General features: G+C 44.7%; 1 protein-coding gene across 6 annotated transcripts in view; it reads left to right on the plus strand.

Annotated features, from left to right (window-relative positions):
• The window catches only part of RBMS2 (RNA binding motif single stranded interacting protein 2), a 106,301-nt gene that overhangs the window by 42,500 nt on the left and 36,984 nt on the right, over positions 1 to 26,817 (plus strand). For 5 of the 6 annotated variants that reach the window (XM_064377243.1, XM_064377242.1, XM_064377240.1 and 2 more), the window contains 8 exons: positions 6,306 to 6,472; positions 14,184 to 14,242; positions 15,111 to 15,202; positions 17,259 to 17,416; positions 24,954 to 25,033; positions 25,169 to 25,278; positions 25,596 to 25,642; positions 25,825 to 25,918. In XM_064377243.1, the coding sequence (XP_064233313.1) occupies positions 6,330 to 6,472; positions 14,184 to 14,242; positions 15,111 to 15,202; positions 17,259 to 17,416; positions 24,954 to 25,033; positions 25,169 to 25,278; positions 25,596 to 25,642; positions 25,825 to 25,918 (783 nt within the window). In that variant the 5' untranslated portion in view covers positions 6,306 to 6,329. Of the gene's footprint in view, positions 1 to 540; positions 727 to 6,305; positions 6,473 to 14,183; positions 14,243 to 15,110; positions 15,203 to 17,258; positions 17,417 to 24,953; positions 25,034 to 25,168; positions 25,279 to 25,595; positions 25,643 to 25,824; positions 25,919 to 26,817 lie in introns of all 6 variants that reach the window. The other variant, XM_064377244.1, reaches the window with a different exon arrangement.

Consider the following 26,817-nt stretch of genomic DNA (forward strand, 5'->3'; position numbering starts at 1 on the left):
CCATCTCCCCTGCTCCTGGCTTCCTCCACTTGTGCTGCTCAGCCCAGCCCTTTCTGGCCTCTCCACTGTCCCCACTCTCCAACACCCATTCAAGTCTGCATTGAGTCAAGGGGCTTCACTGCCTGCAGCCGCCTATCGGCATTATGCCAAAGGTCTGGGGGTCTGGGGAGGGACAGAGGTTGCTAGACTGGTCCACCAAGTAGTAGGGGAGGGTCCCTAGCCAAGGGGCCAGCCTGGTCACTGGGCTCTGTTTTCACTGTTTGTCTGCTGTCTGTGTCTTCTGTTTGGCAAACAGCAATGATGTTCTAATAAAGGATTTCAGATGCTCAAAAAAAAAGTTGTTTTCTTCTGAGCCATATCTTCTTTTCTAGAAATTTTTTAAGGCCTTGTAGTAAGTTTATTATTGACTAAGTCATATTTTAAAACTATAGCTAAGACCTTAGTATTAAAACCAAGATGGTAACCATGGTAGCAAACCAATAGCCTCTTTTCTTTTTCTTTTTTTTTTTTTTGAGACAGAGTTTCGCTCTTATTTCCCAGGCTAGAGTGCAATGATGGGATCTCGGCTCACCACAACCTTCACCTTCTGGGTTCAAGCAATTCTCCTGCCTCAGCCTCTGGAGTAGCTGGAATTACAGGCATGCACCACCACACCTGGCTAATTTTGTATTTTTTAGTAGAGATGGAGTTTCTCCGTGTTGGTCAGGCTGGTCTTGAACTCCTCAGGTAATCACTTGCCCTGGCCTCCCAAAGTGCTGGGATTCCAGGTGTGAGCCACTGTGCCCAGCCGCCTCTTTTCAATTTATTTATTTCCCTAGTAACTCTTATATTCTTGTTTGGACAGTCCTGGCATCGTTGATACTTTCTTTTAGAAACATTATCTCACATTGAGAAAGGGGATAGATGAACGCCAGCTGAGGCAGGTGGTCTCCTCATCTGCCAGTGCTTGCCACATAGTATGGTGCTACTAGAGTTGCTTTTTTTTCCCTCTCTCCCTCCCTTCCTTCCCTCCCTCCTTCCTTTTCTTCTTTCCTTCCTTCCTTCCTTCTCTTTCTTTCTCCTTTTTTTTTTCTTTTTTTGGATACAGAGTCTTACTCTGTCACCCAGGCTGGAGCGCAGTGGTGTGATCTTGGCTTACTGCAACCTCAGCCTTGCACGTAGCTGGGACTACAGGTGTGTGCCACTATGCTCACCTAATTTTTGTATTTTTTGTAGATGCGAGGTTTCACCAGGTCGCCCAGGTTGGTTTTGAACTCCTGGGCTTCAGGGATCTGCCTGCCTCAGCCTCCTGAAGTGCCAGGATTACAGGCTTGAGCCACCATGACTGGCTTCTTTTTCTTTTTTTAAGAGATAGGGTCTCACTGTGTTGCTCAGTCTAGTTTTTGACTCCTGGCCTCAAGCCAACCTCCCACCTCAACCTCCTGAGCAGGTGGGATTATAGGCTGGAGCTAGGTAGGATTACACGTTTGAGCTACTGCGCCAGCTGAGAGATGCTTTTATTATCATTGTTACTGTTGACATCATGGCTATCATCATCATCACCCTCATCACCGACAGACCTACAGTCTCATATTCAGAGAAGCAGCTTAGTTTTCTCAGTTAAGGATCAATAATAGCAACTCCTTAGAGATAAAGAAGGACTTATCTTATTTAATGATCTCCAGCAGTGACTCCTTATTCTAAACTCAGGAACTGCAATTAAGAATTTAGGTTGGCCAGGCGCGGTGGCTCACGCCTGTAATCCCAGCACTTTGGGAGGCCGAGGCGGGTGGATCACGAGGTCAAGAGATCGAGACCATCCTGGTCAACATGGTGAAACCCCCGTCTCTACTAAAAATACAAAAAATTAGCTGGGCATGGTGGCGCGTGCCTGTAATCCCAGCTGAGGCAGGAGAATTGCCTGAACCCAGGAGGTGGAGGTTGTGGTGAGCCAAGATTGCGCCATTGCACTCCAGCCTGAGTAACAAGAGCGAAACTCTGTCTCAAAAAAAAAAAAAAAAAAAAAAAGAATTTAGGTCATGGCTGGGTGCAGTGGCTCACGCCTGTAATCCCAGCACTTTGGGAGGCAGAGGCAGGCGGATCACAAGGTCAGGAGTTCAAGTCCAGACTGGCCAACATGGTGAAACCCTGTCTCTACTAAAAAGTACAAAAAAGAATTAGCTGGGCATGGTGGCTCATGCCTGTAATCCCAGCTACTTGGGAGGCTGAGGTAGGAGAATTGCTGGAACTAGTACCTGGGAGGTGGAGGTTGCAGTGAGCTGAAATCCCGAAAAAAAAAAAAAGAATTTAGGTCACAATCTTTTTTTTCTTTGATTTTCTTTTTTTGTTGTTGATGCACAAAAGCAGACTTTTCTTTTCTTTTCTTTTCTTTTGAGACCGAGTCTCCCTCTGTAGCCCAAGCTGGAGTGCAGTGGCACAATCTCGGCTCACTGCAACTTCAACCTCCCAGGTTTAAGCAATCCTCCTGCCGCAGCCTCCTGAGTAGCTGGGATTACAGGCATGTGCCACTACGCCTGGCTAATGTTTGTATTTTCCATAGAGATGAGGTTTCACCATGTTAACCAGGCTGGTCTTGAACTCCTGACCTCAAGTGATCCACCCACCTCGGTCTCCCAAAGTGCTGGGATTACAGGTGTGAGCCACTGCACCCAGCCATAGGTCATAGTCTTCTTGACTATATTTTATTTTTATCAAATATATATTTATCACAACCTTCATGACTTTTTAAAATAACAAGATTAGAGTGAAAGTTCTAGGCTGCTTTTTACAAGCATTTCTCTACAAATAACACATCGCAGTTGTGGACAGTATTTATTCCCAATAAATAGAAAGCCAAATTGGAGTAATGTTCACCATACATTCTATTTAGCACTGATTGCTTAAGCAAAAAGACATGTTGATTTGCTATATAAAGACCTTTCTAAAGAACTTTTATTTTAGGTTCAGGGGTATGTGCGGGTTTTTTATATAGGTGACTTTGTGTCACGGGGGTTTGGTATACAGATTATTTCATCACCCAGGTACTAAGCATAGTACTTGGTAGTATTTTTCCTGTTCCTCTTCTTCCTCTTACCTTCCTTTCTCAAGCAGGCCCCAGTGTCTGTTGTTCCCCTCTTTGTGCTCATAGATTCTCATTATTTAGCTCCCACTTATAAGTGAAAATATGCAGTATTTGATTTTCTGTTCCTGCATTTGTTTGCTGAGGATAATGGCCTCCAGCTCCATTCGTGTTCCTGCAAAAGACATGATCTCATTATTTTTATGGCTAGATAGTATTCCATGGTGTATATGTACCACATTTTCTCTATCCATTGACTGTATTTTAAGTCAGATGGTGCAAATCACATGATAGTAGTGATAGTGGAGGGGGAATAGACCCACCAATATATATTTATTTTTGGGACAGAGTCTTATTCTGTCACCCAGGCTGTAGTACAATGGCATGATCGTGTCTCACTGCAGCCTCAACCTCCTGGGCTCAAGCAGTCCTCCTACCTTAGCCTTCCAAGTACCTGAGACTACAGGCACATGCTACCATGCTCAGCTAATTTTTTTTTTTTTGAGACAGAGTTTCACTCTTGTTGCCCAGGCTGGAGTATAGTGGCACAACCTCCACTCACTGCAACCTTGACTCACTGCAACCTCTGCCTCCAGGGTTTAGGCAATTCTCCTGCCTCAGCCTCCTGAGTAGCTGGGATTACAGGTGCCTGCCACCACACCTGGCTAATTTTTGTACTTTTAGTAGAGATAGAATTTCACCATGTTGGCCAAGCTGGTCTTGAACTCCTGACCTCAGGGATCCACCTGCCTTGGCCTCCCAAAGTGCTGGGATTACAGGCATGAGCCATGGCACCTGGCCTCAGCTGATTTTTGTATTATTTTGCAGAGACGGGGTCTTGCTATGTTGCCCAGGCTGGTCTCAAACTCTTGGGTTTAAGCAGCTCTCTCACCTCAGCCTCCCAAAATGCTGAGATTACAGGTGTGAGCCACTGTGCCTGAACCAGTATATTATTATTATTGCAGAGCTAGTAATCAGAAATTTTAAAGTGATTCTTTTTTAAAATTTATTTAACTTTAAGTTTATGGGTACACGTGCAGGTTTGTTAAGTAGGTAATCTTGTCTCATGGGGGTTTGTTTTGCAAATTATTTAGTCACCCAGGTATTAAACCTAGTAACTCACTAGTTATTTTTCTTGTTTTCTCTCTCCTCTCCCCCTCCACCCTCGGGCAGACCCCAGTGTGTATTGTTCCCTTAACGTAACTATGTGTTCTCATCATTTAGTTCCCATTTACAAGTGAGAACATGCGGTATCTGGTTTTCTGTTCTTACGTTAGTTTGCTAAGGATAATGGCCTCCAGCTTAAACCATGTTCCTGCAAATGATGGGATCTTGTTCTTTTTTATGACTGCATAGTATTCCATGTGTATATGTACAACATTTTCTTTATCCAGTCTACCATTGATGGGCATTTAGGTTGATTTCATGTCTTTGTTATTGTGAATAGTGCTGCAGTGAACATACACGTGCATGTGTCTTTATGACAGAATGATTTCTATTCCTTTGGGTATATATCCAGCAATGGGATTGCTGGTTTAAATGATATTTCTGTTTTTAGGTCTTTGAGGAATCACTACGTTGTCTTCCACAATGGTTGAACTAATTTACACTCCCACCAACAGTGTATAAGTGTTCCCTTTTCTCCATAGCCTCATAACCTCACCAGCATCTGTTATTTTTTTACTTTTTAATACTAGCCATTCTGACTGGTATGAGATGGTATCTCATTGTAGTTTTGAGTTGCATTTCTCTAATGATCAGTGATGTTGAGCTTTTTTTCATATGATTGTTGGCCACATGTATTTCTTCTTTTGAAAAGTGTCTGTTTATGTCTTTTGCCGACTTTTTGGCTGGGTGCTGTGGCTCATGCCTATAATCTCACTTTGGAAGGCTGAGGCAGGAGGATTGCTGGGCTGCATAGGGAGACTCTATCTCTACAAAAAATAAAAATAAAATTAGCAGGCATTTGTAGTGCATGCCTGTAATCCCAGCTTCTCAGGAGGTTGAGGTGGGAGGATCCCTTAGGCCGAGAAAGTCGAGGTTGCAGTGAGCCATAATTGCACCATTGTACTCCAGCCTGGGCAACAGAGCAAGACACTGTCTCTTTTAAAAAAAAGTAAGTACTTGCATCTCCAGTACTGGTAGTATGATGTTAAGCCTTATTTGCCTTATTTTGTTCTGTCATCTGAAAGTTACTTTTTTTTTTTTTTGAGACAGAGTTTCATTCTTGTTGCCCAGGCTGGAGGGCAATGGCACAATCTTGGCTCACTGCAATCTGCCTCCCAGGTTCAAGTTATTCTCCTGCCTCAGCCTCATGAGTAGCTGAGATTACAGACATGTGCCACCATGCCCGGCTAATTTTTTGTATTTAGTAGAGACAGGGTTTCACCATGTTGGTCAGGGTGGGCACGAACTCCTGACCTCAGGTGATCCACCCACCTCAGCCTCCCAAAGTGCTGAGATTACAAGCGTGAGCCATCATGGCTGGCCTGAATTTTATTTTAAAAAATGCCCATGCCCCATGCACTGTTTTTCCCTTATTGACTGTATCAATTGACATATCATTTTTATCACAGAAGAATAGAACATATTCCTTTGGTACACAGAGTGTTTTTGGGTTTATTCGTTTTTGTTTTTTTGGGTTTTTTTGAGATGGAGTCTCACTCTGTCACCAAGGCTGGAGTGCAGTGGCATGATCTTGGCTCACTGCAACCTCTGCCTCCAGGGTTCAAGCAATTCTCCTGCCTCAGCCTCCTGAGTAGCTTGGATTACAGGTGCCCACCACTACATCTGGCTAATTTTTTTGTATTTTTAGTAAAGACAGGATTTCACTATGTTGGCAAGGCTGGTTTTGAACTCTTTACCTCAAGTGATCAACCTGCCTCAGCCTCCCAAAGTGCTAGGATTACATGTGTGAGCCACCACGCCCGGCCTATAGCCTGTTATCTGGGAAATCCTAGTCTAAGTGCTGGCAAAAGAAGGAGAAAGGAATAGGAAGTATAAAGGATGTATTAAAAGCTACAGTGGGATTTTGAGTCTTTGGGCTGTCTCAGAATGTTGTATTAGATTTCTTCTTCTCTACTAAAATATGGAGCTAAGGATCAAAGTGGATCACGTGCATCCAAGTGGGTGTACATTTGTGATTATATGTAGTTTGAAATCATTTTGTTCAAGAGGGCCAGGATCTTCCTCACTCTCCAACATGTAAATGATAATCCTTCTACCTCTTCCTCATGTCTCCCTGCAGCCATATGTGTCATTGACTCAGCAGATGGCACCACCTAGCCCAAGCAACAGTACCCCTAACAGCAGCAGTGGAAGCAATGGAAATGACCAGCTGAGCAAAACCAACCTATACATCCGAGGATTGCAGCCAGGCACTACTGACCAAGATCTTGTCAAGTTGTGTCAGCCGTAAGTTGGAGTACATGTGGGTAGGCTTCCAGGGACAGTATAGATTTGGTTTTGAGACAGGGCCTCGTTATATCGTCCAGGCTGGTCATGAACTCCTGGGCTCAAGTGATCCTCCTGTCTCAGTAGCTGGGATTACAGACTTATGCCACCACTCCTGGCCTTGCCAACTCACTTATCCTAAAATGCAATGGCATTTTGTTTCTACTCCATAGACACAAACTTTCTCAGCAGCCTCTCTCTTAAAAAATTCTGCCTCCTACTGATATATATGATAAAGCCTTTATGTGTTTCTTTAAGGAAAGCCAGGGTCGCACTGGCCTTTAAAGCCTAATATCCAGCTTTATTTCCAGCACCACCCCCAATCTGATGATCTTAGTGGAAAGATTGCTGTCCTTAAACCTTGAATAGAAATGTTCAGTATCTCTATAGATGTTAATTAGAAGGCATGAGAGAGCTGGCAGTGGGGATGGAAGAAAGTGGGACTCGCCAGTCGAATCATGCTCTTTGGAGACTTCTGCTGCTGGAGATATTCCTTGTGTATGGAGACCTCAAATTAGCAAAGAAGGTGGAAATAGAAACGATCACTCTGGATCTACCCCATAAAGTCCCTTTGGAGTTCTTTTTAGCAGATTTGAATCATGGAATTGCCCAATTAGAATGCTGGAAAAACGGCAAGAGCGCACAGATGTCCAGCTCAAAAAATAATAAACAATAAAAAATAAAGTCTGGAGTATATAGAAAACTGGTCCTTGGGCTGGGCGTGGTGGCTCACACCTGTAATCCTAGCACCTTGGGAGGCCAAGACAGGAGGAGCACTTGAGCTCAGGAGTTCAAAACTAGGCTGGGCAACATAGTAAGACCTTGTCTCTATAAAAAATATAGTAAAAAAAAAAAAATTTCTTAATTTTAAAAACTGGTCCGTTATCTCAGCTTACCTTGCTAGAAAGGTATGTAAGTGGAACTGAAGGGACTGTCTTGGACTAGTAATTTTTGAGAGGTGAGAATTGGCATAAATGTTGCTTTATAAGGGAGGGAAAGAGTATCATATCAATCTAGGTCCTGAATTTCTACATTTTGTTTCTTGTACTAAATATAATATGCTACAAAAATTCTCTCACACCAGAAGACAGAGCAGAATTTTTTTTCTTTTTTAAGACTGTGTCTCAGCCTCCCAAGTAGCTGAGATTACAGGCACATACCACCACACCTGGCTAATTTTTGTGTTTTTAGTAGAGATGGGGTTTTACCGTGTTGGCCAGGCTGGTCTCAAATTCCTGACCTCAGATGATGTGTCCACCTTGGCCTCCCAAAGTGCTGGGATTACAGGCATGAGCCACCGCGCCCAGCCAGAGAAGAATCTTTATTAGACTTTATCGTATATTTGTCCCTCAGTATCTGTGGGGGATTTGTTCCAGGACCTCCTCTGTCCCCCGGCATGGATACCAAAATTCACCGATGCTCATGTCCCCACCATTTTTTTTTTTTTGAGAGGGAGTTTCGCTCTTGTTACCCAGGCTAGAGTGCAATGGCGCGATCTCAGCTCACTGCAACCTCCGCCTCCTGGGTTCAGGCAATTCTCCTGCCTCAGCCTCCTGAGTAGCTGGGATTACAGGCACGTGCCACTGTGCCCTGCTAATTTTTTGTATTTTTAGTAGAGACGGGGTTTCACCATGTTGACCAGGATGGTCTCGATCTCTTGACCTTGTGATCCACCCGCCTCGGCCTCCCAAAGTGCTGGGATTACAGGCATGAGACACCGTGCCCGGCCTGTTTTTTTTTTTAAGATGGAGTCCCACTCTGTTGCCCAGGCTGGAGTGCAGTGGTGCGATCTTGGCTCACTGCAACCTCCCAGGTTCAAGTGATTCTCCTGCCTCAGCTTCCCAAGTAGCTTTGACTACAGGCACCCACCACCACACCCAGCTAATTTTTGTATTTTTAGTGGAGATGGGGTTTCACCATATTGGCCAGGCTAGTCTTAAACTCCTGACCTCCGGTGATCTGCCCGCCTAGCCTCCCAAAGTGTTGGGAGTACAGGTGTGAGGCACTGCACCTAGCCCACCCTTTTTTTTTTTTTTTTTTTGAGACAGAGTTTCGCTTTTGTTACCCAGGCTGGAGTGCAGTGGCGTAATCACAGCTAAGTGTAGCCTCCAGGCTCAAGTGATCTTCCCACCTCAGCCTCCTGAGTAGCTAGAACTACAGGTACATGCCACCATGTTTGGCTAATTTTTTGCATTTTTTTAAGAGATGAGATTTCATCATGTTACCCAGGCTGGTCTCAGACTAATGGGTTCAATCAATCCTCCCACCTCGGCCTCCCCAAAAGCTGGGATTACAGGCATGAGCCACTGTTCCTGGCCTCAAGTTCCTTATACAAAACAGTGTAGTGGCCGGGCACGGTGGCTCACACCTGTTATCCTAGCACTTTGGGAGGCCAAGGTGGGCAGATCAGCTGAGTTCGGGAGTTTGAGACCAGGCTGGCCAACATGGTGAAATCCCATCTCTACTAAAACTACAAAAATTAGCCAGGTGTAGTGGTAGGCACCTATAGTCCCAGGTACTCGGGAGGTTGAGGCAGAAGAATCGCTTCAACCTGGGAAGTGGAAGTTGCAGTGAGCTAAGATCATGCCACTGTACTCCAGCCTGGGTGACAAAGTGAGACTCTGTCTCAAAAAATAATAATAATAAAATTAAATGGTGTAGTATTTACATATAACCTACGCACATGCTCCCATACACCTTAAAATTATCTCTACATTACTTATAATACCTAATACAATACAAATGCCATGTAAATAAATGCTATACTATATTGTTTAGGGAATGACAAGAAAAAAAGTCTGTACATGTTCAGTAAAGATGCAACCATCCTTTTTTTTTTTTTTTGAGACAGAATTTCGCTCTGTTGCCAGGCGCCAGGCTGGAGTGCAGTGGCGCGATCTCAGCTCACTGCAACCTCTGCTTCCCGGATTCAAGCAATTCTCCTGCCTCAGCTTCCTGGGTAGCTGGGACTACAGGCGCACACCACCATGCCCAGCTAATTTTTTTGTATTTATAGTAGAGACGGGGTTTTACCATGTTGGCCAGGATGGTCTCGATCTCTTGACCTTGTGATCCTCCCGCCTCGGCCTCCCAAAGTGCTGGGATTACAGGCTTGAGCCACCATGCCCGGCCTCAACCATCCTTTTTTAAAAATATTTTAACTTTTATTTTAGGTTAAAGGGTACATGTGCAGGTTTGTTATATAGGTGAACTCGGGATTCAGGTATTTGGTGTATAGAGATTATTTCGTCACCTTGGTACTAAGCATAGCACCCAACAGTGTTTTGGGCTATTTTTTTCCTGTATATTTTCAATCCATGGCTGGTTGAATCCACAAGTGGGACACCCACGGATACAGAGAGACTTTTATTTTGCTGTTCTGAACAGCTGCCTTATCTTTTGCTGTGTCTGAAGGATAAGAATAGTCAAGGGCAGCATGTAGGATCGAAGGAGACCAAAAAGAGACTGTGGAGAGGCAGGGATGAAAGAGGTGCCAGAGGAGTCCTGAGGAGAAGGAGGCTGAGCAGAGCAGGTGGGCGGAGCCCTCTGTCCGATGTGAGCAGGGAGTTAAGCCTTTCTAGGAAGGATGTTTCTCATGCGTAGAAGGACTTCCTCCCTTTGTCCCAGTTGTCTCTCCCTGGGTTGTAGAGGAAGTAAATATTGCTGGATCCTAAAGTCTGGTATGTGGGAAGGAGAGGCGTGGAGTCTAGGACTGGAACTCCTGGTTCTTGGAGGGGCTCCTTCAAGGAAGCAGCAGCAGTGACCCAGCTGTTGCCAGCTGCAGTGGAAATTCTGAGCTCAAAGTCTCAGCTGCTAGACCACAGCAAGCTCCACCCTGGGGCCTTGATAGGGATAGCAGCATGTGTGTCCTCTGCCCTTCAGTCAGACTTCTCATGAGTCCCTCCCCTTGCCTAAATTTGGGAATGAATCCAAGTATGTAGCCTGGAAGGGCTAGGATAGCCACATCCATCCTCACCCTCCTTTAAACGTGTTCTGTTCCCAGCCTCCAGGGCATTGCTTGGCTTATTCTGTCTAATCCTTTGGATCACAGAAGTTCCACTAAGAAAAGTCAGTGAGATGCCGCCAAGGAGTGAAAACAAATCAATCGTCATATGTTCTTTTTTTTTTTTTTGAGATGGAGTTTCGCTCGTTACCCAGGCTGGAGTGCAATGGCGCAATCTCGGCTCACCGCAACCTCCGCCTCCTGGGTTCAGGCAATTTTCCTGCCTCAGCCTCCTGAGTAGCTGGGATTACAGGCACGCACCACCATGCCCAGCTAATTTTTTGTATTAGTAGAGACGGGGGTTTCACCATGTTGACCAGGATGGTCTCGATCTCTTGACCTCGTGATCCACCCGCCTCAGCCTCCCAAAGTGCTGGGATTACAGGCTTGAGCCACCGCGCCCGGCCCTCGTCATATGTTCTTTAGGGATGGAAGGAGAGATGGGAAAATTGCTTGTTTGGGGTATTGTTCTCATATTCAGTCCTTACCAACTATTTGCAATTAGCTCTTGTACTTTTTTTTTGGTTAGTGATTTCTGTTCTGTCTCTTTAATATTTTCACCCTCCTGGAGTAGAAAGTAGAGGCTTTTTTCTAGTGGAACAACTCTAATATAATCCCTGACTGTGATTCTCTACTAAAGTTTTAGAAGTTCCATGTGACTCTGCTACCAAAGTATAATTTTCAAAAAGTTGTAAAATACAACTGTCAGGCCGGGCACAGTGCCTCATGCCTGTAATCCCAGCACTTTGGGAGGCTGAGACTGGTGGATCATGGGAGGTCAGGAGTTCAAGACCAGCGTGACCAACATGGCAAAACCCTGTCTCTACTATAAATACAAAATTAGCTGGGCATGGTGGTGCATGCCTGTAATCCCAGCTACTTGGCAGGCTGAGGCAGGAGAATCGCTTGAACCCGCAAGGCAGAGTTTGCAGTGAGCAGAGATTGTGCCACTGCACTCCAGCCTGGGCAACAAGAGTGAAACTCTGTTTCAAAAAACAAAGAAAAACACAACTGTGTCTACTAAAAATACAAAATTAGCTGGGTGTGGTGGTGATGCCTATAAGCCCAGCTACTCGGGAGGCTGAGGCAGGAGCTTGAACCCGGGAGGTGGAGGTTGCAGTGAGCCGAGATCTCGCCACTGCACTCCAGCCCGGGCAACAAGAGTGAAACTCCATTTCAAAAAAAAAAAAGAAAGAAAGAAAAACACAACTGTCATACAAATATAAAATGAACATGTGTCAAAAGTTTTTTTAACTCATTAATGAGGAAACCAGAAGGATGGCAAAATGAGTTCAAAAAGCATTTGAGGAACTATTTATAGGAAATGAAGAAAGAATGTTAGAATAAGATTGCTACATTAGATAAAAAACCGGTTTATGTCCTACAGGATAGTAAAGCCACTAACCTTTGCAATTATTTTTTCTACTGTACAGAAATCATTTGCATGTTTACTGGACAAATATATATAACTTGGCCAAGTGCAGTGGCTCATGCCTGTAATTCCAGCACATTGGGAAGCTGAGGTGGGAGGATCACTTGAGCCCAGGAGTTCAGGACCAGCCTAGGCAACATAGTGAGACCCCTGTCTCTACAAAAAATTTAAAAATTAGCCAGATACGGAGGCCTGCACCTGTAGTCCCAGCTACTCAGGAAGTTGAGCTTGGGAGGTTGAGGCTACGGTGAGCTATGATCATGCCACTGCACTCCAGCTTGGGTGATAGAGCGAAGCCCTGTCCGAATAAAATAAATAGACCAGGCATAGTGGCTCACACCTGTAATCCCAGCACTTTGGGAGGCTGAGGTAGGAGGATTGATTGAGTGCAGGAATTTGAGACTAGCATGGGCAACATGATGAAACCTCATCTCTCCAAAAAAAAAAAAAAAATACAAAAAATTAGCCAAGTATGGTGGCATGTGCCTATAATCCTAGCTATTCTGGAGGCTGAGGTAGGAGGATCACTGCTAAACTTCATCTTGCAGGCTGCAATTAGCTGCGATTGAGCCACTGCACTCCAGCCTTGGTGACAGAACAAGATCCTGTCACAGAAAAAGTGGGGAGACTTGAGCATCAGTGGATTTTGGTATCCATGCAGGGGGACGGAGGAGATCCTGGAACAAACCCCCCACAAATACTAAGGGATGAATATATGGTGAAGTTGAATCAAGATTCTGCTCTGGGCTGAGTGTGGTGGCTGACACCTGTAATGCCAGCAATTTAGGAGGCTGAAGTGGGCAGATCACTTGAGGCCAAGAATTCAAGACCAGCCTGTCCAACATGGTGAAACCCCTTCTCTACTACAAAAATTAGCTGGGCATGGTGGCATGCATCTGCAGTACCAGCTACTTAGGAGGCTGAGGCTGGAGAATCACTTGAACCCAGGGGGCAGAGGTTGCAGTGAGCCAGATCACACCACTGCACTCCAACCTGGGTGACAGAGTGAGACCCTATCTCAAAAAAATAAAATAAAATAAAAACCCCAAAATCTATCAGTTAGCATATATCTTTACCAAGTCTGGGCCCTAATCAGTAGTAAATAGTCAAAGGAAGAAACATCCCACTGGATAACAAAATATTCCTTGAATGAGTCTTTTAGACAGTGTTTCAGAATGACATTGAAAGGATATGCAAGGCTGGGTGCGGTGGCTCACACCTGTAATCCCAGCACTTTAGGAGGCCCAGGCGGGTGGATCACCTGACGTCAGGAGTTTGAGACCAGCCTGGCCAACATGGCGAAACCTCGTCTCTACTAAAAATGTAAAAATTAGCTGGGTGTGATGGCAAGCGCCTGTAATCCCAGCTACGCAGGAGACTAAAGCAGAAGAATCGCTTGAACCTGGATGGCAGAGGTTGCAGTGAGCTAAGATCGTGCCATTACACTCCAACCTGGGTGACAGAGCAAAACCCCATCTCAAAAAAAAAAAGAAGAAGAAGAAGAAGAAAGGATATGCAGCCCTTTTGCCTGATTACCAAAATTTAGATGAATTTTTTTTTTATGAGATTATTTTCTTAGAGCTAGGCATGGTGGCTCTCAGCTGTAATCCCAGCACTTTTGGAGGCCAAGGCAGAAGGATTGCTTAAAGACAGGAGTTCAAGACCAGCCTGGGCAGCATAGTAAGATCCTGTCTCTACAAATAATTTTAAAAATTAGCCAGACGTTGTGTTCTTTTAGGCACCTTTGGGGAGGATGAGTTTATATTAAGAGTGGCATTTTTAACCCATTTCTTTTTTTTAATTTTTTCTTTTTTTTTTTGAGACGAGTCTCCGTCTGTTGCCCAGGCTGGAGTGCAGTGGCACAATCTCGGCTCACTGCAACCTCTGCCTCCCAGGTTGAAGCATTCTCCTGCCTCAGCCTCCCGAGTAGCTGGGACTACAGGCATGTGCCACCACACCCAGCTAATTTTTATATTTTTAGCAGAGATGAGGTTTCATCATGTTGGCCAGGTTGGTCTCAAACTCCTGACCTCAAGTGATCCACCAGCCTCAGCCTCCCAAAGTGCTGGGATTACAGGCGTGAGCCACCATCCCCCATTTCTTTTTTATTTTCATTAAGGTTTGAGTAGGAAAAATTGGAGCATGGAAAGGGCATGGATCTGTCGAGATGTCTGAATCTCTGTCCTATTCTTAGTCTCTGCCCCCAGATTATTACTTTGCATTTTCCTCTCCCTTAGATATGGCAAGATTGTTTCCACTAAGGCCATACTGGACAAGACCACAAACAAATGCAAAGGTGAGAGAACAACTGTCCTTGGTGACGGAGAGCACCAGTAAGTGAGGCCATCCCTTGCCACTGCCCTTTACCGCTGAGAGTCCTGAGTCTACAGTGTCAGCGAAGAGTACCTGAAATTTTTAGGCTTAAAAGATTAGGAGATATTTAGATTCTCTGGTGACCAGATAGCTAGAGCTGAAAATGCTGTTTAGGGGCCCCAAGGCCAGAAGACTGTACCAAACACCTTTAAGTCTACTGGGCTTGTTTTGGACCTTGTATTTCCCTGGATGGTGCAGTAGAAGTGGGTAATTGAGATTTTTTTCTGCTTAGCAAAGCCATGTAAATGCATTTTGTTGGGAGTATCTTGGTGGGTATTATTTTCTGAGGGTGAGTAGTTTTATTGGGGGTTTGAGCAGTTCTAGATAAAGCTGGAAGAGTAGAAGGAAGAGAAAGGGCTACAGGTTGGGGTGGTGAGCGCCTTCTTCCAGCAGGTGGCTGGTGGTCTGCTCTGGAGAGGCTGCATTCCCTACATTCCTAGCATTTCTGGGATATATCAAGAGAAGAGCGGGGGATTTTTTTAGAGGTATAGGGGAGCTTTGGGTTATTAGAAGAGCCTAGTTCGTGAAACCTCAAATTTCTTAAGGGGGAGGGAGAAAGGCAGGGACACCACAGTAGCTCATTGCCTTAGCATTCTTTGCCACAAAGTAGATCACACGTCAGGGTTTGAGAAGCAAGTAGGTAACGACCTGAAACCTCTCAATAGCTCTTTCTCCCTCCTACTTCTGTTACATGGATGATAACTCTTCTAGACTCTGTCTCCTGAAAAACCTGGACCTCCCTATGTCCCTTACACCTCCCACCTCCCAGTGATGCTGTTTCTCTGTCCCAGGCTATGGCTTTGTAGATTTTGACAGCCCTTCAGCAGCACAGAAAGCTGTAACAGCACTGAAGGCCAGCGGTGTACAGGCACAGATGGCAAAGGTAAGGGTATCCCCCCATGTCTGTTCCTCCAAGGGTTTATAGTTAGCACCAAAGTTCCCGTTCTAAGGTTTCCAGAGGGCTTAGGAACCATGAAATTGAGTGGGAAAGGGCTATCCGCAGTGCTTTATAGACAGTCCATGAGTACCCCGGCTGCTGGAGGAAGACGTATTCAAAGTCTATGACAAGTAGCTCTGTCAACTCTTCCTCTCACCAAGTTACTGGCAGCAAGAAAGAGGGTAAGGTGGCCTCTTCCAGTACTCCTGCTGCTTCCCTACTTTCCCTGTATTATTCACCCTGGCCCCACTTCCCTACCAGACAGCTTGTGGTGGTTTTGCAACATTCTCTGAACAAGTCAGTTGTGCAACTCAGAAGTTCAGAACAATGCTCTCCACCTCCCAATGCTGTTCCCCATAGGGGCCAGGGTAGTGGGCTGGGGAGGCAGGAGGGAAGCCGCATCAAGGGAAGAAACTGTCCCTTCTCCTCAGATCTGTCTGAAACTGTTGTCTTCACCTCGACTACCAGAAATCTAAAAGCTTTTTTCTCTCACTTCTTCTGTTAGGTGGGATTGTCCCCTTGCCTTTCTGAAGCTGTTAGAAGTAGTATACATAGAGCTTGTGATGCAAGCCTGCCAGCCACCTTTTCTGTAATGGTTAAAGAAAAAGGAAATGAAAGGAAAAGGCAGAAGGGGATTAAGGTTGCTGGTGACCACTGTATATGGCAGAGTGACTGCTTAAATTCTTAAAAATACAGCTATTGGATGATATTGCCGTTTTGCACGTTCAGTCCTCTGGAAGGGCTCTCCTACCTCTTCTTCCAGGAGTAAAACCCTCTGAAAAAAGCTCAAAGATTTAGGAGCCCTCAGGGTTCCTAGGAGACTGTAGCTTTCAGGGCTTCATGGTGACCCAGTGAACTCCACATCTGGCTCTTTCCCTGTCTCTCTCCCCTCTTCCTGCTCTTCCTCCATCAGGGAGTGGACAGGCATTCCTACTTAGAGGATTCTGCATGGCCGGAAGAGAAAGGGGAGGGGCTGCTCAAAACAAGCCTGCCAAGGAGCAAGGCAGTCCAGGGGAATCCAGCCTCAGGATGGCTGCTGGGGGACAGCGGGAATGCTGCTCTGCCTGTTTCTTTCTTTCTTTCTTTTCTTTTTCTTTTTTTTTTTTTGAGACGGAGTCTTGCTCTGTAGCCAGGCTGGAGTGCAGTGGCATGATCTCGCTCACTGCAACCTCCATCTCCCTGGTTCCGGCGATTCTCCTGCCTCAACCTCCCGAGTAGCTGGGATTACAGGCGGATGCCACCACGCCCAGCTAATTTTTGTATTTTTAGTAGAGACAGGGTTTCACCATGTTGGCCAGGACGGTCTCAATTTCTTGACCTCATGGTCCGCCTGCCTCGGCCTCCTGAAGTACTGGGATTACAGGTGTGAGCCACAGCAGCCCTGCCTCTTTCTTTTCTTCTTCTTCTTCTTTTCTTCTTCTTTTTTTTTTTTAATAAAATGTATCTAGCTACACAGCCTGTTTGTTAAAGAGACAGCCGGCTGGGCGAGGTGGCTCATGCCTGTAATTTCAGCACTTTGGGAGGCCGGTCGAATCACAAGGTCAAGAAATTGAGACCATCCTAGCCAACATGGTGAGACCCGGCTCTACTAAAAATACAAAAATTAGCCGGGCCTGGTGGCACACGCCTGTAGTCCCAGCTACTCAGGAGGCTGAGGCAGGAGAATCGCTTGAACCCGGGAGGCGGAGGTTGCAGTGAGCCAAGATTGCGTCATTGCACTCCAGCCTGGCAACAGAGCAAGACTCTGTCTCAAAAAAAAAAAAAAAAAAAGAGCCAAACACCATTCATGACTTGTGTGATGAGCTTGTATAGTACTAGAAATATAAAATCTGCGCTTTTCCCTCCTGGAACTCAATATACACCCGTTGTAGTGGGACTGGATGTAGGATAATCTTTGTTTATGTGGGACCCTTCCTCTAGTTTCTTTTCTGAAATGTCATTTTGTGAGGAGGGCCGAGGGTGGGAGAGGGATAGCCTCATTTTCTCACTGTTATTTCCATAGCAACAGGAACAGGACCCCACGAATTTATACATCTCAAACCTCCCACTGTCAATGGATGAGCAGGAACTGGAGGGGATGCTGAAGCCCTTTGGCCAGGTTATCTCCACCCGTATCCTTCGAGACACCAGTGGGACCAGCAGAGGGGTTGGCTTTGCAAGGTGAGGATGGCAGGAGTGGGGAAATGATGAGGTTAATAACGAATGTCACTTAGGGGTCACCAAAAAACAAAATCTGTGCCTCTTCCCACACAAGGTCAAAATACTTGACTATTAGTCAAAAATACTTGACGGTAAGTCCAGAGTTCATTTTAGGCCGGGTGCAGTGGCTCACGCCTATAATCCCAACACTTTGGGAGGCCAAGGCAGGCACATCACCTAAGGTCAGGAGTTTGAGACCAGCCTGGCCAATATGGTGAAACCCCATCTCTACTAAAAATACAAAAATTGCCGGGCACGGTGCCTCACGCCTGTAATCCCAGCACTTTGGGAGGCCGAGGCGGGTGGATCACGAGGTCAAGAGATCAAGACCATTCTGGTCAACATGGCGAAACCCCCGTCTCTACTAAAAATACAAAAAAATAGCTGGGCATGGTGGTGCGTGCCTGTAATCCCAGCTACTCAGGAGGCTGAGGCAGGAGAATTGCCTGAACCCAGGAGGTGGAGGTTGCGGTGAGCCAAGATCGCACCATTGCACTCCAGCCTGGGGTAACAAGAGCGAAACTCCGTCTCAAAAAGAAAAAAAAAAAAAAAATCAAAAATAAATAAATAAAAATACAAAAATTAGCCAGGTGTGATGGCGGGCGCCTGTAATCCCAATTACTCGAGAGGCTGAGGCAGGAGAATTGCCTGAACCTGGGAGGCAGAGGTTGCAGTGAGCCAAGATCACACCACTGCACTCCAGTCTGGGCAATAGAGTAAGACTCTGTTTCAAAAAAAAAGCTCATTTTATTATAGGTTACAATACAATACTTAAAAACCCATTAGCCCTACCTAAATATTTTTTTTTAATAAAGATGCAGTCTTGCTGTGTTGTCCAGGCTGCTCTTGAACATCTGGGCTCAAGTGATCCTCCTGCTTCAGCCACCTAAGCAGCTGGGATTACAAGCATGAACCACCACACTCAGCTAAGCTCCCAAATCATTATTCTTTCCCTACTTCCTGCTACTCTAGGCTTTGTTCCTTTGTTCCTTTGATCCAGACCCAAGCAGAGTAAAAAATTCTGTATATTCTTATAGTTTACTATTTCTCATCTTGTTATCTCATTCAATCTTTCTAACAGCCCTATGAGATAATTATTCTCCATCTTACCGATGAGGAAAGTAAACTTGTCAGTATTAAGTGATTTGCCCAGGGTCTCACAGGAGTGGGTGTTAGAGCAGAGCCCTGATCCTTCTGGCTTTGAGATCAATAGGATGAAGACGTTTTGATCTTCCTTTTCAGATCTGTTGGGAGACCTCTATTCTAGAACAATTCTGTGCCTGTGATAACAGATCTTTGTGAGCCTTGGTTCACTCACTGAAGTGGAGATTGATTCAGATGAGTAATTTTCCCAAAGTATTCCCCATACCTGCAGTTTTCCAGGGTGCGCTTCTTTGGGCTCTGGCATCTGCCCTCATTGTCATAAGGCATCAGTCTCCCTTAGCCCACTTAAGAAATGGCTCTGATTCGAAAGGAGATTCTTTTGCCTTTTTTTTTTTTAGTTTGAAAATGACTGGACTAAGTGAGCTAAGCACCCCTTTTTGCTTTATAATATCTTGTCTAATCCATGAACACTCCCTTACTCTGAGTGTTTCGGACCTTGGGAACAAGAAATAGTTCCTCTTGACCGAGCACAGTGGCTCACACCTGTAATCCCACCCACTTTGGGAGGCAGAGGCAGGTGGATCACCTGAGGTCAGGAGTTTGAGACCAGCCTGGCCAACCTGGTGAAACCCTGTCTCTACTAAAAATACAAAAATTAACTGGGCATGGTGCTGGGCATGGTGGCAGGCACCTGTAATCCCAGCTACTCTGGAGGCTGAGGCAGGAAAATCACTTATCACTTGAACCTGGGAGGCAGAGGTTGCAGTGAGCCGGGATCAAGCCATTGAACTCTAGTCTGGGCAACAGAGTGAGACTCCCTCTCAAAAAAAAAAAAAAAAGAAAAAGAAAAAGAAAGAAAGGAAGAGTTCCTCTTCCCCAGCTGACTCAATCTTAGTAGCACCACCTGCTGGCAATCCCAGGTTTAACTGAAGGAGAGTTCCTAGCAGAGGTTCTCAACATTTCTCCGTTTGTGACACCCTTAGTTGTCATAATACTTTTTTACCCGAGACCAAAAGAAGTACCTCACAGTTCAATTTATTAAGTAACTGAATGGTCCACACAACTTTTTAAAAAAATTTCCTGACAGCAATAACTTCATGGTCCACACAACTTAGTAAGTGTTTATGCTTTAACAACTTTGTGGCTGCTTGAAAAAATAATATGCAAACATTGAAAGAGAGAATGTCTTTATTTCATTCTAACTATACTTACTAATGGAATATGTGCCTGTTGGAATTGCACAACTTCTCAAAATCTGGTATCAGAATGGACACTTACACCCTCATTTCCTGGTACATACTGTTTTTTCTTACGGTATTTGCTTTTGTCATAACAACTATTTAAACCCATCTTTGCAAAAATATGATGTTATCAAAAAGATTATAGGGGGAACTAATGTTGAAACAGTGAACAACTTTGAGTCAGTAGTGCACACATTCTCCAACAGATACTGCTGTTTTTCTTCAAAGAGTTAAAATATCCCTCACCGTGCCTCTCTGAGTTCACTACAGTGACCCACAGTGCCCGAGAGCACAGCTCAGGAACTGTGGCATTAGAGATGTTTATAAAACTATGAAATCTCTTGTATGTTTCTATGTTAATGTCTATAAGTTTTCTTAGTATGTTTAGATTCATCCAAAGTATGATTTCCAGCAAATTATAAATGTTGACATTTAAGATAAAACTATTACCTCATTTAAAAATGTATTCAAACAAGATCTAAATATCATAGCAATCTGATACACAAATCATTCATTTAAAAAATACTGGACTTTGGGAGGCCAAGGTGGGGGGATCACTTGAGCTCAGGAGTTCAAGACCAGCTTGGGTTACATGGTGAAACCCCATCTCTACCAAAAAAAAAAACAAAAAAAAAAGCTGGGCTAATTTCTAATCTTGTGGCTAAAATAGATATAAAATTATTTTTTTAAAAAAGTTAGCTGGGCATAGTGCCATGTGCCTGTAGTCCCAGCTACCTGGGAGGCTAAGGTGGGAGGATCACCTAAGCCCAGGACGTTAGGGCTGCAGTGAATCGTGATCATACCATTGCACTCTGGCCTGGGCTACAGAGTGAGACCCTGTCTCAATATATACATACATACATACATACAGGAGTCTGGGTAGAGCTGGAGGCAGATGGGATGGGTCTTGCCCTGAGGATGGAGCTGTGGACCCACAGGATCCCCAGCCACTTTCTATTCCTCCTTACCTTTACCCCTACACCAAAAAAAAAAAAAAAAAAAAAACCATGGGCCATCTTTTTTTTTTTTTAATACAGTAGTTCCCCGCTTATTTATGGTTTCACTTTCTATGGTTTCAGTTACCCATAGTCAACTGAAAAATATTAAATGGAAAAATCTGGAAATAAACAGTTCAGAGAAACAAACAAACAAAAACAGTTCATAAGTTTTTAAATCATATACCATTCTGAGTAGCATGATTAAATTTCAGGCCGGGCGAGGTGATTCATACCTGTAATCCCAGCACTTTGGGAGCTGGAGGCGAGCGAATCACTTAAGGTCGGGAGTTCAAGGCCAGCCTGGTCAACATGGTAAAACCCCATATCTACTAAAAATAGAAAAAATAGCTGGGCATGGTGGCGTGCACCTGTAGTCCCAGCTACTCAGGAGGCTGAGGCAGGAGAATCACTTGAATTCTGGAGGTGGAGGTTGCAGTGAGCCAATATCGTACCACTGCACTCTAGCATGGGCAACACGGTGAGACTCTGTCTCAAAAAGAAATTTCATGTTGTCCAGCTCCATCCCCCCTTTGTCCAACGTATCCACACTGCAAATGCTACCCTCCCATTAGTCACTTAGTAGCTATTGTGGCCATCAGATGAAAAAACAGTATTTCTAGGGTTTGATACTATCCATGGTTTCAGGCATCCACTAGGGGCCTTGGAATGCATCTCCTGAGGATAAGGAGGGACTACTGTAGTCATAAATCTCATATCATTCTTATAACATTCCTTTTTTTCTTCTTGATCTTGTGTTTTTATTCCATTTCTCTATAGAATTGTATTCTAGTGTAAAACATTTTTATAATTAAAAGTCTTTATGGATCATCTTGTCATACTTCTCTGCAACAAAAATATGTATATAAATAAAAATTTTGGCTGGGTGTGGTGGCTCATGCCTGTATAATCCCAGCACTTTGGGAGGCTGAGGCGGGTGGATCATTTGAGGTCAGGCATTCGAGACCAGCCTGGCCAACATGGTAAAACCCATCTCTACTAAAAATATAAAAGTTAGCTGGGTGTGTTAGTGAGCACCTGTAATCCTAGCTACTTGGGAGGCTGAGGCAGGAGAATTGCTTGAACCTTGGGGGTGGAGGTTGCAGTGAGCTGAGATCATGCCACTGCACTCCAGTCTGGACAACAAAGTGAGAGTCCAAAAAATAAAAAAAAAAGTTATCTTAAAATGTTTGTACAAGGATGGGCACAGTGGCTTATACCTGTAATCCCAGCACTTTGGGAGGCTGAGGTGGGTGGATTACCTGAGGTCAGAAGTTCAAGACCAGCCTCGCTAACATGGTGAAACCACATCTCTACTAAAAATACAAAAATTTTATATAAATAAAAATTTTGGCTGGGTGTGGTGGCTCATGCCTGTGTAATCCCAGCACTTTGGGAGGCTGAGGTGGGCAAATCACTTGAGGCCAGGAGTTTGAGACCAGCCTGGCCAACATGATGAAACCCTCTCTCTACTAAAAATATAGAAATTAGCCAGGCATGGTGGCGCATGCTGGTAATCCCAGCTACTCAGGAGGCTGAGACAGGAAAATCACTTAAACCCAGGAGAATAAGGTTGCAGTGAACCCAGATCACGCCACTGCACTCCAGCCTGGGTGACAGAGCACAACTCCGTCTAAAAAAAAATTCCTTTCGAATTACATGGCAAGAACCAAAGTGTTCTGTCATCAAAATTGATTTTTTTAATGTGTGAATTGACATCTTGCTAAAGTCCCCCAACTTTGTTGATTCTAAAGAATTGGAAACCATTTGAGAGGAGCTATTGTAACAAGGGACTTCAGCTTTGATCATTAGCCATCAGGAGCTCTCCCTCAGGCACATGAGATTTAGCTGTTTTAGAGAAAGTTGAGGTTCTGAAATGCTCCATGGGCTGCTCACCCTTTGCAAAGACTATAAGGAGTAGAAATACCCGACAGAAGTCCACTGCTCTAGGATACCTAATGTGTGGATTTCTCTAAAAGGCTCAATCTGAGGACTTTTTAAAGTTACCTCTTTTATAGGAATGGTTCATATTTCTGGTGGTCATTGGCATAGCAAATGTGAGTCTTACTTTAAATATGGAAATAGGTTAAATATACTGAGTCTTACTTTAAATATGGAAATAGGTAAAGATACTGTTCCCTGTTCTATATAGTCCCTTATAGTTTTTAGAACACGTTTATACATTATCTCCTTTGATGTATACAGCACTGTGTGGTAGGGGAGATAGATGTTATCTCTAAAGCATAAATAAGGAGTGGATCAGAGGGTTTTTTTGGTTTCTGGTTGTTCGGTTTTTTTTTTTGACAAAGTCTCGCTCTGTCACCCAGGCTGGAGTGCAGTGGCACAGTCTCAGCTCACTGCAACCTCCACCTCTTGGGTTCAAGCGATTCTGCTGCCTCAGCCTCCCGAGTAGCTGGGATTATAGGCGCCCGCCATCATGCCTGGCTAATTTTGGTCAGGCTGGTCTCGAATTCTTGACCTTGTGATCCACCTGTCTTGGCCTCCCAAAGTGCTGGGATTACAGGCGTGAGCCACCACGCCTGGCTGTTTTTGTTTTTTGGTTTTTTTTTTGAGACTGAGTCTCGCTCTGTCACCCACGCTGGAGTGCAGTGGCATGATCTTGGCTCACTGCAACCTCTGCTTCCTGGGTTCAAGCGATTCTCTCACCTCTACCTCCCGAGTAGCTGGGACTATAGGCATGCACCACCAAACCCGGGTAATTTTTGTATTTTTAGTAGAGACAGGGTTTCACCATGTTGGCCAGGCTGGTCTCAAACTCCTGACCTCAAGTGATCCACCCACCTCAGCCTCCCAAAGTGCTGAGTTTATAGATGTGAGCCACCTCACCTGGCCGATCAGAGGGTTTTTGTGAGTGTTCTAACACAGAGCTCTGGGTGCTGGAATCTCAGTCTTCTGATTCCTTATTCCTCTTTCTCCAACAAGAAACTAACTCAGTAGATTCCAGCATTCCTTTTTCTATCACTATGGGCCATGAACTCTTTCTTACTGCTTTTTCCTTCCACAGATTGGTGAAATATTAATGATATTATCAGTAGCTAATTAGACCTTGACCTTAATTACAACAAGAAGCAAAAAATAAATATTGGCAAATTCTTAGCTTGTATAATTTTATCAAATTAAAGAAATAATTTCTATTCAGAATTTTTTAATAAAAAATAATGGTGGCCAGGTGCAGTGGCTCATGCCTGTAATCCCAAGGAAAAATTTCTATTGAGAATTTTTAAATAACAGTGTCCAGGCACAGTGGCTCATGCCTGTAATCCCAGAACTTTGGGAGGCCAAGGCAGGCGGATCACGAGGTCAAAAGTTCAAGACCAGCCTGACCAACATGGTAAAACCCCGTCTCTACTAAAAATACAAAAATGAGGCAGGTGTGGTGGCACACGCCCGTAATTCCAGCTACTTGGGAGGCTGAGGCAGGAGAATCATTTGAACCCAGGAGGTGGAGGTTGCAGTGAGCCAAGATCGTGCCACTGCACTCCAGACTGGGCGACAGAGCAAGACTCCATCTCAAAAATAATAAAAATAATGGTAACAGCCTCTGTTTCTTCTATTCTTATTTATGTGCTAGACACAATAGAGGGCCCATGTTAATAGTCTGGCTGGATGCAGTGGCTCACACCTACAATCCTAGCACTTTGGGAGGCTGAGGCGAGCGGATCACAAGGTCAGGAGTTTGAGACCAGCCTGGCCAATATGGTGAAACTCTGTTTCTACTAAAAAATACAAAAATTAGCTGGATGTGGTAGTGTGCACCTATAGTTCCAGCTACTCAGGAAGCTGAGGCAGAAGAATTGCTTGAATTTGGGAGGCAGAGGTTGCAGTGAGCCTAGATTGAGCCACTGCACTCCAGCCTAGGCAACAGAGCAAGACTCCATCTCAAAAAAAAAAAAAAATAGTCTGAAGACTGCCATTATTCCTATGAGGATCCCATACAAGGACCAGTTGAGAGAACCTTCATTACAAGTTGGGGTTACCTCTTCAAGAACCTTGAATTTGTGTGGCAGACACTCTGTGTTTCTATAGTCATAATATTTGGAGCATTTGTGGGGCTGGGAACTTAGAGCTTTCTCTTTGAAAGTGTGGAAAGCACAGATCCTGGAGAAGCTAGAGCCTAACCCCTCTTATGCTCCTTAGGATGGAGTCCACAGAGAAGTGTGAAGCCATCATCACCCACTTTAATGGAAAATATATTAAGACACCCCCTGGAGTACCAGGTGAGGCATGTGGGGCTCAGGCTGAGAGGGCCGCAGGTTGTTACTTCCAGTGAAGATTCTGGAGCAGCTTTGCATGAGTGTGCCTGGGCCACGTGAGGTGGGACTCAGCTGCACATCTGCTTTCTCTCTTGGCAGCCCCATCCGATCCCTTGCTTTGCAAATTTGCTGATGGCGGGCCAAAGAAACGACAGAACCAAGGAAAATTTGTGCAAAATGGACGGGCCTGGCCAAGGAATGGAGACATGGTAAGAGGACCTCTGAGGAGACGAGTACTAAGGACATTAAAATGGAATGGGAATGATCATGGCATGGTTTCTGTGAGCTCAGGTGGAAAGCTTGAGAGCTACAGTAGGTAACTGAGAGATGCTGGCTGTTAACATACTGCCAGTGTGTTCTTGAGTGGGGCTTTGCAGCCTGAACAATCAGAAAAACTCTGGAACAGCTGTAGTGGGACTTGTCCAGGCTTTAATTCGTTAAACTAAATACATTCCCAGCCTTGGGCATTCTGGGCCTGTTCTCACACAAGGACTCACAATGTGAACACGGTCTTCTTTCTTTATAGGGTAGCATGGCCTTGACCTATGACCCCACCACATCTCTTCAGAATGGGTAAGTGTGTTTTATATAACCAGGCCACCTGAAAATGATAATGGCCTATGTCCAGACACTCAAATGTTTCATCTTGATTGTCTCTATTTGAAAGTCAAGGGAAAGTTGGCTTTGCCTTTCAATTGGGGCTCTTCCCTTGTGGTTTCCTGTGACTCAGTACTGATTGAGCTTCCTTCCCACAGGTTTTACCCGGCCCCTTATAACATCACCCCCAACAGGATGCTTGCTCAGTCTGCACTCTCCCCATACCTTTCCTCTCCCGTGTCTTCGTATCAGGTATGTTCATGCCTGAAAAAGGGCGCGGTGGTTTTCCCTACTATTGTGCTTTAAGTAATATAAGGCTAGGAACTTGTTATTTTTTGTTTTTTCTTTTAATCATATCACACACAATTTTACGTAGCAGTGTAAAAGATGACCTGTGTGTGTGTAGTGATACATATAGTATGTAGTTTTAATGGTGTCCTCTTACTCCCCTTCCATCACCTCCACAAGTAAACTCATGTTAATGTCCTACTGTGTAGCATTGGTCATATTTTTTCATGTGAATATACACATTTGTATAGCATTTGGGAAGTTGTTTATTTTACCAAAATTGGACCATATTAAATATATTTTTACATTCACTCATCTCACTTAACAGTATCCTATACCAGTGATTCTCAAAGTGTGGTCCTAGACCAGCAGTGTCAGCAGCATCTGCGAACTTTTGAAAACAGAAATTTTGGACTCCCCTCCAAATCTACTGAATTACCAACTCTGAGTATGGGGCCCGGCTATCTGGGTTTTTGTTTTGTTTTGTTTTTTGCCACAGAGTGAGACTCTATTGCCCAGGCTGGAGTGCAGTGGCAAGAACTCAGCTCACTGCAACCTCCACCTCCCAGCTTCAAATGATTCTCCTGCCTCAGCCTCCCAAGTAGCTGGGATTACAGGCATATACCAACATGCTGGGCTAATTTTTGTATTTTTAATACAGACGGGGTGTCACCATGTTGGCCAGGCTGGTCTCGAACTCCTAACCTCATGATCTGCCCATCTCAACCTCCCAAATTGCTGGGATTACAGGCATGAGCTACTGTGCCCGGCCTTGTTTGATTTTTTTTTTTTTTTTTTTTTGAGATGGAGTCTCGATCTAGTTGCCCAGCCTGGAATGCAGTGGCACAATGTTAGCTTACTGC

The sequence above is a fragment of the Aotus nancymaae genome, unplaced genomic scaffold (assembly GCF_030222135.1).
Source record: "Aotus nancymaae isolate 86718 unplaced genomic scaffold, 86718_ANA_hifiasm-v0.15.2.pri h1tg000016l, whole genome shotgun sequence".
In the NCBI taxonomy this organism is placed as follows: Eukaryota; Metazoa; Chordata; class Mammalia; order Primates; family Aotidae; genus Aotus; species Aotus nancymaae.